We start from the raw sequence: 13907 nt of genomic DNA on the forward strand, positions 1-13907 counted from the left end.
CGTGACGCTCTAGGCCTAATGGCAGTGGACATGATAACTTGTGATAGTAAGATCATGACTTCTTCCACTGTCAAAGGCTTTCTCTGGCTGATTTAAATGTATCATTTCCCATTTACTGCATATTTACAGCTTTTACAAGACCTGAAACGGCGTCCTACAAGCAGTATCGCGGCGCAAGCTTGGTTGAAAATCGATGAAAATTATACAGCTCGCCTCCTGTTTTAAGAAAATGCTAAAAGCCCTTTTTACCAAATGGTATCTAGAATGATACTTCAGTCCTGGGATGCTCGACAGGTGACACTGAACGACTAGGTTTAGCTTATGACTGAACTTAGTATAGTGTCATCTCTAAAAAGCAACACTAGCTTATGGCAGACAGAGAATGCGAAATCTCTTGATAAAGCTATGGGAAACATGTCTATATCAATAACAAATTTTACGACTACAGTAGAGAACCTTCCTAGTAGGATATTGGATATGGCTTTCGATGATATATACACATATGCTTTCATGGATCTTGATCCTAATTAGTCACACTGGTTTAGTATAAATTAGGCTTAGTTATATGCGCTATTTGGTAATAGAATATACTATATAGAGTTTACAAAGCTAGGATCGAATACTTTAATAAGGCTTTGCAGCTTGCCTTTTATTGTAAAGGAATTCCGGACTGTTAATATACTAAACGATTAAAGACAAAAGACATAGCAGGGGCAGTTTCCACGATCCTGGATAAGATAAGGATAATTTCTACGCCATCGGCGAGGACGGCCATAAGAAAATGGTTTCACGAGAGGCCCGGCCGACAACGGAGCGTACTTGTGTCTGGTATGGCCCGATTGGATTAGGAGATAAGCTGATGAAGAGTGCTCGGGCGCGCGACGAGCTGAGAAAGAAGCTGAAAAATGACGATATTATTGGACTCGAGATGGAGGCAGCAGGCATTATGAATCGTATTAAGGTCTCTGTTATATAAGGAGTGTGTGACTATGCTGACGAGTATAAGAATAAAGAATGGCAACCGTATGTAGCAGCGATGGCTGCTTTATATGCTAAGGCAGTCTTGTATGAACTCGGCCCGGGAAAAGCAGCAAGCGCATTAAAAATTACCGGTTAGTCATGGCCGGGCTTTTAATCCTTGCAATATATTCCTTCATTTGGCCCTGTCCTAACGTGCAAGTTTTTGCTAGATTAAACAGCCATATTTCTGATTGACCCGAGCCATGGTCTTCTAGCTGGGACTCAAAGCGACGTAATCGAAGTGCTTGGGAGAATCAAACTATCTGCTACGCAAAACATTAGGATTGCGTCGATCCAGGTATCGCTTGTCAAACAGAACTGGGAGAGCCAGGCTATCAGTGGTATCAAAACACCCGAGGTAGTTGTTGACACGGACTGGCCATTCTAGCCGCTGTCGGAGGCGAACACAAGCCTGCAGAGAGCAGAAAAATCCAGAGGCCCTTATTAAGACGCCCCTTCCTTAGACCTAACTACGGAGTTCTCCAGAATGGCAGAGAGAAGTGGCAGTTAAACTGTTTTAGCAAAAATGGCTCTCGGGCGGCTCTCCTTGGGTCCTAAAAATGCACGGAATGAGGCAGGAGATATGTCGCCTATCCGCCCTCCTAACACCCATAGTAAGCGTGGTAAGGCTCTAGCACCTGGAGATTACGAGTATTATTCAGGCTCATGGTTAATAATACGGAACTGGAGACCATTGATATGAAGTTTCGTATTGTGAAATGGAAACTCCGCGCTACGGTAGAGCGCCTAGGAATAGCCGGCTCCCCGCTTTAGTTCGCGAAGAAGGTCCCAGTTGTCTGAGTTCTGCCTCAGTTGAACGCAGAAATCGGAGAGAAAATGAGCAATTTGAGCCAATTGATTGATACATACAGTATTAGGCCGAGTGCGCACGACGCTTCCCTGTCGGTACCGAATTCTTGACTCGGCTTAAGGTGATGCCGCGGGCTAGCTTGGACGTCAGAGTAAAGAGAATCCAGATGGGTATCACACAGCGTGTCATACACTACCACGACGATGGAAATTTCATTTGCAAGGAGGAAGACGACATAAAGATACTCCTGTCGAGAACCGCGACCAAGCCCCAGGATATTATTGCCGTTGACCCCACTATTGAAGTTGGACATGACCTCTCCCCTGGCCACCAGTCTAGGCCGCAGGAAATGGAATTAGATCTATTTCGTATGTGGCGAGCTTATAACGACTAGATTAACTACTCGGATGGCACACTTGTTTTTTTCTTAAGAGCGGCTAAGTAACTCGGGCGGTAATGTCGCGAAAGACTTACTTCGCCAACAATATTCAACAGTGGTGCAGATACCAAGCTGCTGCACAATAAAGTAAGCATGGTGCCATTAGCATAGTCTTTATCCATATGTTAATAGCAAGGTTATTATAGTCTTACAGCGGTTTTGGGTAAGCCCCTTACCTCTCCTCCTATTCCGATGGCATGCTTTGTGGATAGCTGCTTGTGGACGCTATTCTAAATATTAGCTAATAAGATACCTTACTAGATTATACTTAGTATCTTAATGTGGGATTGTAAAGACTCTGCTGGGAAGCAGTAAAGAATAGTAAAGCATTGTATTAATTGACCTGTTACTTTGCTAAGCTGCCTAGCTAGGTACAATAGCTTTTCTTGTCAGAGCCTTAACACTTAAGAATACCTTTGTAAAAAATAAAAAGGATAGTAATATAGCCTGTGGTTGTTTTGATGCTAAAGTTAGTAGTATTTGTAAATAAATTAGTTTTTGAGGAATAGAATATTTTCTTATATAATGTTAAAATCTTACTTACATTTACCCTTATGTATATTCCCGGCTAAAGTCAGTAGTAAGGCATACCTTTAACCCTCTGGGTATTGTATGGTTATAAAATGCATTATAATTCTGTGAGATATTCTTAAGATTATCTAACTAGGAAAAAATTAATTGAGAACAATAAGATAACTCATAGTTCGACTAGAGCGCTTTACATACCTTCGTGAGTAAAAATAAAAGATGGATTATATTCTCCTTGCACAACAATGTTGAGAAGGTATGGGAAATACTAGAAATTGGGACGACGGCAGTTAGTGTGTAATATCTTTGAAAACAGCAGTAATTCTTTCTTATATTTCTTCCTCGTGATATATCACAGATAACTGAGTCTGTGTAACTTACTTTCTCGGCGTAAAGCTGTCCACCCCGTAGAGTAATAGCTTTTTCCATTAACATTCCGATCGGGAATAGATTGGTTGTAAAGAAGAAGTCGCCAATTAAAGCAATATTTCCACCCTTCTGGGTTGCCTTGATCACTGCACTGACAGTGTCAGAACTATCGCCCTCGAAGCCCAGCCCTCTTATTGTTGAGTGAGCGACCGAGTTCGTACTCCTGAAACCACTTGCTTTAATACCGCGATCCAGGCCGTGAGGTTTAATAGATAAAATATAATCTGCTGGATCAGTGTGTTTATTTACGTTAATGGGAATTATGCCAAAAGATGCCGCAATCTTGAGCCGATTGACATCCTTGTTGAGTGCGTAGACTTTTCGGGCCCCTCGGAACTTTGCTAAATGTTGGATCGAGAGACCGACGGCACCGCAGCCCCAAACACCAACAATATCTCCTTGACCCACTTCTGCGAGCTCGCAGCCATGCCACGCTGTAGGTGTCACATCGGCAAGAGCAACTAGCTTTTTTGCGTTGATATCTTTTGGCGCTTTAACACAGGTGAGGTCCGCATTGGGAACACGGCAGTACTCTGCCTGATTGCCTGGATAGCCTCCAGTGATTATAGAGTAGCTAAATATACTAGAGAGGCGATGCCCATACATTTGTTCCAATTCCTTAGATGGGTTCGTTCGATTACAGAGAGAAAACTCCTTGCGCTTGCAGTAGAAGCATTCCCCACACGCAATTACGGGCAAGATAATGACTCGATCTCCTACTTTCAAATTCTTGACTTCAGGCCTAACGTCTTCGACGATGCCGATGGCCTCATGGCCCATAATTAACCCTTTTTCCATGATATTGTTCATATCACCAGCGTACATGTGCAGATCCGAGCCGCATATTGTACAGTGGGTGATATGCACAATTGCATCTTTCGGTGCGGTAATAGTGGGCTTGGGCACCACACCTAACTCGATTGATTTCGTACCCTTCCAGAGAGCGGCTTTTATTGTCTCACTTGGATGCGGTGTGTATGCAGTGGTAAGAACCGGTCTTTGAAATATGAGACTGTTGATATATCTGCAGCTGAGGGAAAGAAACTTACTTTGATACCTCGGCTATTGTGAGGATGTGAATTATCCTAAACTTGAGTAAACGGTATGTGGTTTAGTTTGAAGCGATCTTTAGTTTCTTTGGTTATATTAGCGATGCTCTTGATGGTAGAAAAAGCTTACTGACAGCTGTCTTTTTCGTTGATAAGTATTGAAGCTTTATAGCCGGCCAACGTGCATACAATCTATTAAGTATGACTTCACTTCGGTGTCTTATTAGTGAAGTGACGTATATGGTATATCTGATATATGGTATGTATTATAAATGACCCCGCACAATACTAAAGACTTGAAAGAGAGAACACGTTATGCACTTTTTTTTAAACGTGACACTATTTAGGTCGTTATAAGAGCTGTAAATTTTGTAATGATCTCTTCACTTGGCGAGTTATACCATGCTTGACGCAGCAATGAAATATATAATCCATCACTTCCGGATCACAGAGTTACGGTTTTGTGACGTTAGTTTTGAAATTAATGACCTGTAATGACAAACACTGATATGAAGACGACGTTAATGGAAGATGGGAAGGCAAGGTAGGAACAAGGCACGCGATAACGGAGCCACCGAGCGATCAACTTGATACGACGAGGAGACGTTGATGTTGAAGTCTGGAAGCGCAGAAGTCGTATTACGTGTATCATTGAATATGCGCACGCGAATATTTCACTTTACACAATATCTGCATATTAATCCGCGTACCACACTTAGTAGCTGAAAATATGGTATTATTTCGATTTCAAAGTTGTTAAGGTAGATTGCTATAAGAGATATTAAGGAGGCATATTGCGCATCTTCCGATTATACCTTCCTGTTATAACCCGATCCTTATAGTCACAGCAATAGGTCTACAGAATAGGATCCACCGGATTTACTGCAGACTAAGGGCTAATAAAGATAGGCTTTGATTAGCTTAACTAGGGCAGTGATAATAAAACTTATTTTATTACACGGATCCCTGCTGCCTATAGTCGCATGCCGCCTTCCGGCGGCCTCTTATTATCTCAGAATCTGAACGTTCCGCGTAATATGGACTATATATTATGATAGATGAATGACTGTAACTTCTTTTATATTTTCCTGCTCCTTAAGGCAGACTTTGTTATCCGGACGATGAAATGCTGTCGCAAATGGGCATTATCGCCTGTTAGAGTTTAGACTTACCCAAGGGGAAAAACTACTGCGGCCCTTGCGCTATTACTCTAATTAACTAATATAGTGTTAACATAATCGTTCCGTTAAACCATAAATAATTGTTCCGTTAAACCATATAATTGTTCCGTTAAACCATACACATTCTCATAATCGTTCCGTTAAACCATAAATAGTGCAGTAGACGGATTTTGGATGCGTTACCTGCTGGCAGAGAGGGAATTAACTTAGTTGTGACCGAAAGGTAGCTCGGTCGATGAATGTTTTCTTAGCTGGCGATTATCTACTTAAAGTAATGGCCCCTCTTGTAATTAGCGGTAGACCTATGTCCAGTAAGCATGGGGCTGCGGAGAAACCCAGAATAAAGAGCTTGTCCTTTAGAAACTAAGTAACTATATTAATGTATGGTGTATGATTTCTCTATGTATTTCTTTAGTCTATGTAATATAGAGTAACCGCTAATGCCGGCATTAACTTTAAGATTTTTATTCGCTTAATAAGGAAACGCTGGATAGAGTGCTATATGATATTAACTTGGGCTTTTATACTTTATATAAGTTTGTGCCTTAGGTGCGGTTAGGGTTCTATGATTGAGAGCAGATTGAGATTCTGAGGAGTCGGAGACCAGCCCATGATATGATATTGGCGCGCAATAGTGGTCGCAGATTAACACGGCGAGAGGACTCTGCGTAATGGGGGAACTTTTCGATGCTGGATAATTCATACACGATATCTGGGTTTTGATTAAATGGAATCTCTCTCGCGAGCATATGATTGGTTGCGGAGAACTGTAATCAACTGAAGTCCTAACCGGTCCGCACGAAGAAACCGCTTGCAAAATTAAGATCAATGGGAAAAACTGCGACACTGGATGACATCTACGAAAACTTAACCGCTGTTACAGATGTTGAAGGAAAGGATGCCGATATGAAGGAGAGAACCGATGCGGTTGAAACCACAGGCATTAAAACCGAATCACAAGACGACGACGATACAGAAGATCCTTTATTGTGGAGGCTGGGCCTGATTTCCCTTGCCTTGTGCCTGTCGGTCTTTTGCATGGCATTGGATAACACTATTATTGAACTGCCGTCCCCCGATCACAGATCAATTCCGCGCCGTTGATGATGTTGGTCAGTACGGCTCAGCCTACCTGCTCACAACCTGCGCAGCCTAGGGGTGGCGATAACGCTGTAAATAAAGCGTGGAGAAGCGCAATAATAAATAACTGTGAGGAAACTTTATATTCTATAAGCTGTGGATATTTAATAGTTACTGACTAAGAGCATATGTAGTGATCCCTGTTGGTTGGGCCCCTTTAGATGCTAGATAGAAGGAGCTGGTTATGTCTGAGCTTATTAATAAGAATATGGCTGCATTACGCTGACTAGCACTACATACAGGTGTCTATTTGAATAAGGTCCGCTATTGCCTGAGTCTGTCTTATATAGACTATAACTAATTTCTAATTTCCTTTAGTGCGATCCTATGGAACTAAACTTCTAAGATAGCTTCTGGGGTGACAAGTATGGAAAACTTTTGCAAATTAAGCAAACTTATGATCCGCAAGCTGTGGTTTTTTTCTCACCCTGTGTTAGGTTGGAATTCTGGATAATAAAACCCGATGGATAACTCTGCAAGATTTGAGTGAGAAGAGGTGTTAGTGGGATTGACTGGTTATTAATCGGGGTATACTATTCCGGTTATTGTCTTTATTGGAAATGCATATATTGCGTATGCTCTGATTCTTTAGCCTTTTACTTTTATATTAATATATAGACTGATCTTATCCTGTCTCTGAGCTGTTAGACGACCCAGCCTTTAAGTAGGTTATAGATACTGACTTAATTTACTTTTTAAAATAAAACTTTGTAACTTACATTAGCTGTATAGCTAGGCTACTGGATAAACCCGGGGAGGAATAACCCCTGTAGGCTAGTTAATGGAACTATAAGTGTTAGGTTATTATAATACCTAGGTACAAAAACAAATGTCATAGCAAGTATAAATCTTCAAGCAATCGTGGATACAGAAATTTCTAGCTCTAAAATGTTTAATTTCCTTATATTTTTGCTTCTTCTTCTACCACAGCCTTTAACACATCCCTTACATTCCTCTTTGCGTTAATAACGAACCGGTTGTGCCCAGCGTTAACACGGGCCTGATAATTACTTAATCCCCGCTTCGACAACTGCAACGCTGCGAGCACGGCTAACAGCTGGGGCGAGTAGCCCGGAGGCAGCGGTTTGGTTGTGTAGGCAAACGCCTCCTCTGAGTCGAACTGGGCAACCTTGAATTTCTTGCCGGTAACTTCCTCCGCCGCAGCTAGAATCTCATTCTGCGTCGTCTGAACGGACGACACGTAGACGTGCTGATTCTTGTAGCGCTCACGGGCGGAGGAGTCAGTGATGACTTTTACGATAGCGGCCGAGATGTCGTCCAAATTGGCTGCTGAGAATGAAGCGTTACCGCCATCCCAGATTGTCGCCTTGCCCGCTTTCAAGTCGAAGCCAAAGTTGCCTTGTGGCAGGCCCTAAAATGCTGTATTAGCTTGCCGGAGTGTTCCTGCTGAAAGTAAGGGGAGAGGTGAGATCTACCCAGTTAAAGAATAGAGCTGTGATGATACCCGTCCAGTTCAGCCTATCTTTCTCCCTTTCCTGTAAGTATTTGATTATCTTAGTCTTAACACCGAGGACAGGCAGTAAAGAGGTCATATTCTTATTTGTGGTGTTGTGGCTGAACTCGCTAGGGATGAAAAGGGTAGCTTGTGCTTTGATTGCGGCATTGATGAGATTCCTCTGCAGAGATAGTGCTTTAACGCTGAGGAGCGAGATAACTGACTTGTGGCCACGGATAATGGAGATGAGTTCGGACTGGGAGCTATAGTCTGCGGTGACTACAGTAGCATTCTTGTATTGGAAAGTAGTTTTCGAACCTTTGCGTGTGACAAGGGTGACTTTGGCGCCGGCTTTAAGCAGCGCTGGTACAGCGAACTTGCCTACGTTGCCGCTGGCACCAAAGATGACTACAGAGTTGTTGGTTGCCATAATCTGTTGAGATGAATAGTTCTTAGCATTATCATTAAAGCAGGACAGCGAGAGCTTTATATCTCTATAAGTCTACTAAAAAGCACAAATATGTGAATAACCCGGGTAAGAGCCGCAGTAGATGACAAAACTTCTGATAACTAATCATAGGAACTCGCACAATGATCTGAGGAGATGAGTGTATTGGAGCTTTTGCAAGTGTCTTCTTTGCAGGCAGCGCTAGGAATCGCTGAAGCCCCCCAGCTGGACACGCTAAGTCCTTGGTGTTTGTTTTGCGGGCCGAGGTAAATGGAGCGGATGTTTGCGGGCATTTCGGCCGTAAGAAGTCCGCTTTTTGAAATCATCCGAATTTTGCGGTCTCTGCTGAACCAGCGCTCTCAATGACTGCTGTAACGACACGCAAGGTCGCGATGGAATCACCGCGTACTACGAATCCTCCGCCGGTCGCCTATAGGATGGCGAATAGGTCTTGTCAACCATGTAAACTTCGAAAGAGGAAATGTCCCCGAGAGCTGCCGGAGTGTCATCTCTGTGTTCGGTATGCTGGTTTAGTTCTGCGTCTGGGACTTCTACCATCATAACTGACTATGAAAGCGCAGTGGACGTCGCCCATGCTCTTACCAACCTACAAAACATATTGAAAACGAGCAGCTACCGATCTCTGAAACCAACAACAGCGTTGTAGTCAGCCAACAACGCTTGAGAAACAACTTTCCTGTCGCAGTATTCCTCGACCCAACCGTCTCCTGCTATTCCGCGTCCCTAGCTACGCCCCGCTGCCGACTACCGATCCCTCCAAAAGTGACCGATTTTTTGGGCGATGCCAATTCCAAAAAAGTATTGGCTGCTGAGTACTTCAGAACAGCTCACCACTGGATGCTAATTATTTCCCGTATTCGCTTCTACGGGTCGTTGATGGACCCTTTGCGTTATGCCGATCCTGATATGGTATTTATCCTGCTAGGCATGAAGTTGATTCTCTCTTGCCCTGAGGAGGCAGACTTATGCTCGGAGGTCTATATTATGACTAAGGAATTCTAACTTTATCTGGAAATGGCCGGTTATGTAAGCATCTACACGATTTAATTGACGGTTTTGATCGCGCTATATGAGATAGGCCATGGTATCTTTCCAGGTGCTTTCACCACTGTCTTAACGTGTGCGCGTTACGCCACTGCTCTAGGCATTACGGGGACATTGCCACTGCAGCCTAAATTATGGGTAGAATAAGAGGAGCGGAACCGCATATGGTGGGCGATCCTGATTTTAGACCGGTAAGTATGGTGTAGTTCTTGTTTTCAAATGAAGAGATGCTAAGTAGCGGAGTACTATGAATCTCAGCTTAAAGGGTGGCCATCTCTGTATGCCTGATCCTAGCGAGACTTCCTTACTGCCAATAGATGATGATGCCTGGGATCGAGGGGTAGGTGGTCTTCTATGAGCGTTCATTTGTATTTGGGAATAGGCTAAAAGAACTTGCTCTCCAGATACTGCCCAACAACTAACCCCAGACTCTCCTGTTAACATCCGGTCTGCAGAACGGTAGTTATACGCGCTTAGCCTAAGCCGTCAACCTTCTCAGCCGGGTATTTCGGCATATCTTAAGTAGTGATGACGCATTGCGGATTGACCTTGATATTATTACCCAATTGGAGAAAACCCTGTTCGCACTGGAGCATCTTACTTTATGTGAAGAGCTGGAAAGCTAGGTTATATGCTGCTGTTTAATCGCTACTTGTTACAGGTTGAATCCCAGCTAGTTAACAGATTGGAAAGAGAATTACGCTGACTATAAAATAGTGTAATTTTACTCCTTTGTACCACATACCTATCTGAGTTACACCAGAACTTGACTGAAGACGGTAAAGAGGAGTCTCATTGTTTTATTCGAACCGTTTTAGTAAAAGCAATGGGCATTATTCAGAGTTTTCGGGATGGCAATCGGGGGACTTTAGATGATTTTCCTCCCATTGCACTAGATTGGATCTATTGATCTGCCATAGCGCATATCTCACTTGGCTATGATATAAGATCAGCCGAAGTGGATTAGGAAATTCTTGAGCTGAAAGGGGCTCTCGAATAAGTCAGTCACAGATGGCGAGTAGCCAGTAAGTAATCTCTTATTACTGGTATATTGACTGCATACTGAATACATTTCTTTTGTGTTGATAGATTATTATTTGCAACTGTTGGAGACTAGGCAAGCGGTCAAAATACCATGGTAGAAGGCTTAATGGACCCCTGAGCTTCTTCATCAGGGCCAAACAGTAGAAAAGTCTAAGAGAAATGGAGTTCGCTTCTTGTGGACCCAAAAGGCTAATTTTACAATTTGAACAGCAAGACTGTTATCTGAGAAGAGCGGTTTCCAGGCATAATCTCAAAGTATCTCGATTTTCTCTGGTCAGACCAAATAGTTGAATGGGAACTTCAACAGAGAGACCACAATTGTAAAGAGTAACGGACAGCCTCTCAGTGCTGCATCTTGATTTTTGTTGGAGTAATACTGTATTGATCTTACAGTACGGGCCATGTGAAAGAGCACGTAGAAAGTTCTATCCTATGATCCTATGACTCTGGTGGGCAGAAAAGTAATACTGTCTCTATAAGTGTTCTCTGTTGGCTGGGCATAGGTTTATAACACTTCCTCATCATACTCCTACCTAATCGTTACAACACCCTTTTGAACTAGAGCAGAAAATCTAATTATGTAGCTTCCGATCCGATTTGGATACTTCTCTTTGATGGCTTGCTCCAGCTCTTGCTATGATTGAGTTCTATTAACCATCTCATCCCAGGTTTTGATGTAATCTCTTGTGTTCTCCAAATGGTGTAAGCCAAAGTCTTCATGAGGCTGCATATGAGATGGCACGATGACCTTTGGCTGCAGCTTGACAACCTGATTAATGGCTTGTAACCACTTCTGCCGGAGTTCAGAGGTTGGATTCTCGCCGAGATGCTGATGACACTCTCCGTATATAACGTCCCCCGCGATGATGAGATTGAGGTCCGGCATATGCAGCACTGTAGAAGCTACTGTATCTCCACCAGCAACAGGAATTGCGCAAAACCTATGACCTTCCACCACGAAAGTATTATCCCTTGATGGTAAGACATTTACCTTGAGTTTAGGGCGGCCTTTGTGCTTTAGATCGTTGAAAATCTCGGTCCATATACCGTCAAACATCTTGTCGGAAAGGTGCTCCTGCATGTGGATGAATGTTTCTTTAGTTGCCCGGATGCGAGCCCCAGGAAAACGCTTTTGGATAAGTCCTGCAGAAAAGAAGTGGTCGCCATGACCATGGGTGACATAAATGGTGCTTAATTTTCTGCCTGAAAGGATAGCGGCTATCCATTTCGCAAGTCGCTCCCCTTGGAGGACAAGGGGCGGAGCATCGACTAGCACTGCTTCATTTGGAGTAGTGATTAGTGTGAATGATGTGGGAGAGAATTCGAAATCTTCTGTCGATATGTGCCCAGGGACTTGAACTGGTATTGGTGGCTCGATGTAAACGAAAGCCTGAATCAATCGATTCTGAGCAATTGGCTTGTCTGACTGCATAGTGAACAACTTCACTCTCTTGAAGATCTCGTAGTTGTTCCCTCCGTGAGGAGTCGCGGAGAAGGGCTGCGTGGTTCTTCGCAGACACGACATCCACCTGCAAGTTCCCTTTTATGGTATTTTGATGAGTTTAATCGCCCAACCTTATCGTAGTCTAGTAGCTTCGCCTGGTCTTTGCTAGTTTCAACACTAGATGTCCTATGATATGATACCGCCGTTCTGCTTTCAAAATTGCACATGGTTAAGTAAGCTTACCTCTCTAATGCCTGATATTAGTATAGTTAACTGTTGGAAATAGCTGAGATTACTTGACGGAGCAGGTAATCTGTAAGATGCTTTCCCACGAGCGACTTGGGGTAGCACAAATACCTGCGGAATTGTACCGCAATTGCGGCCGCATTTTCGATTGTAGCCGTAATGCGGCCGCAGGCCTAAGGGATCCTATGTAGTGTCCGATTACAAAAGCGGAAAACCCCCTTGCAATGCCCGCAAATTGCGGCTGCTGCTTGTGTCCACCTTAGTGGCGCTGATCTGTTATTGTAGAGTCACGACATATTTGCTGGCATTGATTGCATTGATTTGTATTAATTAGATCCTGGTCACTACTTCAGATTAATAAACGCAATATATGTGGTTAACGTATAAATATCTCGGTCTAATCTTTCTAACTATGTTCCCAACTCCTTAATTCTTTGCTATATATTCTTTCCAAACATATAACGCAATCAGACTGTTGAATCCACTACCAGGAGCCACTTTTCAGACTCGCAAAACCTAACTATCTGGGCAAGGCGATATTTACGCACGATGCCGCTTTATGAGGTCCGTAGAACTTTCTCTCTTGGGCTTTCCTAGTGAGGCTGTAGCTGAATCTGTCGCAAGGTTTGTCATTCTGTTCCACTCTCGCGGGACCAAAAGGATTCCCTTGCTGAATTTATTACGCTTGTGCACTCAACTATATTTCGGACCCCAAAGTTGTTCGTCAACGTGCACTTTACACAACCAGGGCCGAAAGGTGATTTCTACGTGGCCGGAAAGCCTCGTGAGCCAACCTCTCCAAATCATATCATCGCTTTGGTTCGTGTTGGTCCGACGCGAACTAAGGAACAGTTTGACGAAGTTGCTGTTAAAATTCAGAGAAAATGGTATGAGGTAGTTGATGACGCAGCTTTAGCCGCGCACTCTCTTGGGAATCTTACCACAAAAGAAGAGAAACGCTTTAAGAAACTGCACTTTGTCGTCTTCCATGCAATGGTGGCCGCGCTTGAAAACGGAGTTGTTATCCCAGGGGTATGTTGGATTTTTTTATTTGTTTTTCACGCCTCTTTTTATGATTAAGATATGTCTTATATAGCTAACGGTTAATGGGATTATTAGGCTGGAGACGAAGGCACTTGGCTTAAGGATAATATAGCTTTCTTCCAGGAGCAGATTGATGTATACGATGACGATGAGTTTAGGGACATGGTGAAGGAGATTCATGAGCGGGAGGATTTGAGAAAGCTTGTTGAATTGTAATAGTTTGTATTAAGTCTTATACTAAGGTATAAGGCAGCAGTTTTTAAGTAGTGGACTTATATTGAATTTATATGAATTGAAGACTAAATTAAGTATAATCAACTGTATACTAGATAATAATATAAGGTATTCCTGGTCTATTAATTTACATATAGTTTTGCTTATAATTTAATAAAAAGCAAAGTATTATAACCCAATAACTATAAGATATACACCTATGGAAATACCATAGACTAATAGACTAATTAAGAGAGAATTATATCTTATACTATAAGCTACCTATAATAAATTATAAACACTAAAGTAAGCTATCCCAGAGGATTATAATTAAAATTATAAGCTACTTA

At 42.8% G+C, this 13907-nt stretch overlaps 3 protein-coding genes across 3 annotated transcripts; all 3 read right to left on the reverse strand.

The window, feature by feature from the left end:
• Positions 1 to 3066: 3066 nt before the first annotated feature.
• Positions 3067 to 4007, reverse strand: TGAM01_v210850 (NAD-dependent aldehyde dehydrogenase; the record flags this gene model as incomplete). Its single annotated transcript, XM_018811037.1, has 2 exons — positions 3067 to 3102; positions 3180 to 4007. The coding sequence occupies 2 exons, from the start codon at positions 4005 to 4007 to the stop codon at positions 3067 to 3069; spliced, it is 864 nt and encodes a 287-aa protein (XP_018655751.1).
• Positions 4008 to 7371: 3364 nt separating this feature from the next.
• On the reverse strand, positions 7372 to 8483 carry TGAM01_v210851 (hypothetical protein; the record flags this gene model as incomplete). The annotated part of the gene is made up of 3 exons (XM_024550891.1): positions 7372 to 7384; positions 7572 to 7969; positions 8034 to 8483. 3 exons carry the CDS (start codon positions 8481 to 8483, stop codon positions 7372 to 7374), a joined length of 861 nt encoding a protein of 286 aa, XP_024404372.1.
• A 2761-nt stretch (positions 8484 to 11244) lies between these two features.
• Positions 11245 to 12042, reverse strand: TGAM01_v210852 (metallo-beta-lactamase superfamily protein; the record flags this gene model as incomplete). The annotated part of the gene is made up of 1 exon (XM_018811035.1): positions 11245 to 12042. One exon carries the CDS (start codon positions 12040 to 12042, stop codon positions 11245 to 11247), a length of 798 nt encoding a protein of 265 aa, XP_018655749.1.
• Positions 12043 to 13907: the final 1865 nt, after the last annotated feature.

The sequence above is a fragment of the Trichoderma gamsii genome (genome assembly GCF_001481775.2).
Source record: "Trichoderma gamsii strain T6085 chromosome Unknown Scaffold_74.2, whole genome shotgun sequence".
NCBI classification, from domain to species: domain Eukaryota; kingdom Fungi; phylum Ascomycota; class Sordariomycetes; order Hypocreales; family Hypocreaceae; genus Trichoderma; species Trichoderma gamsii.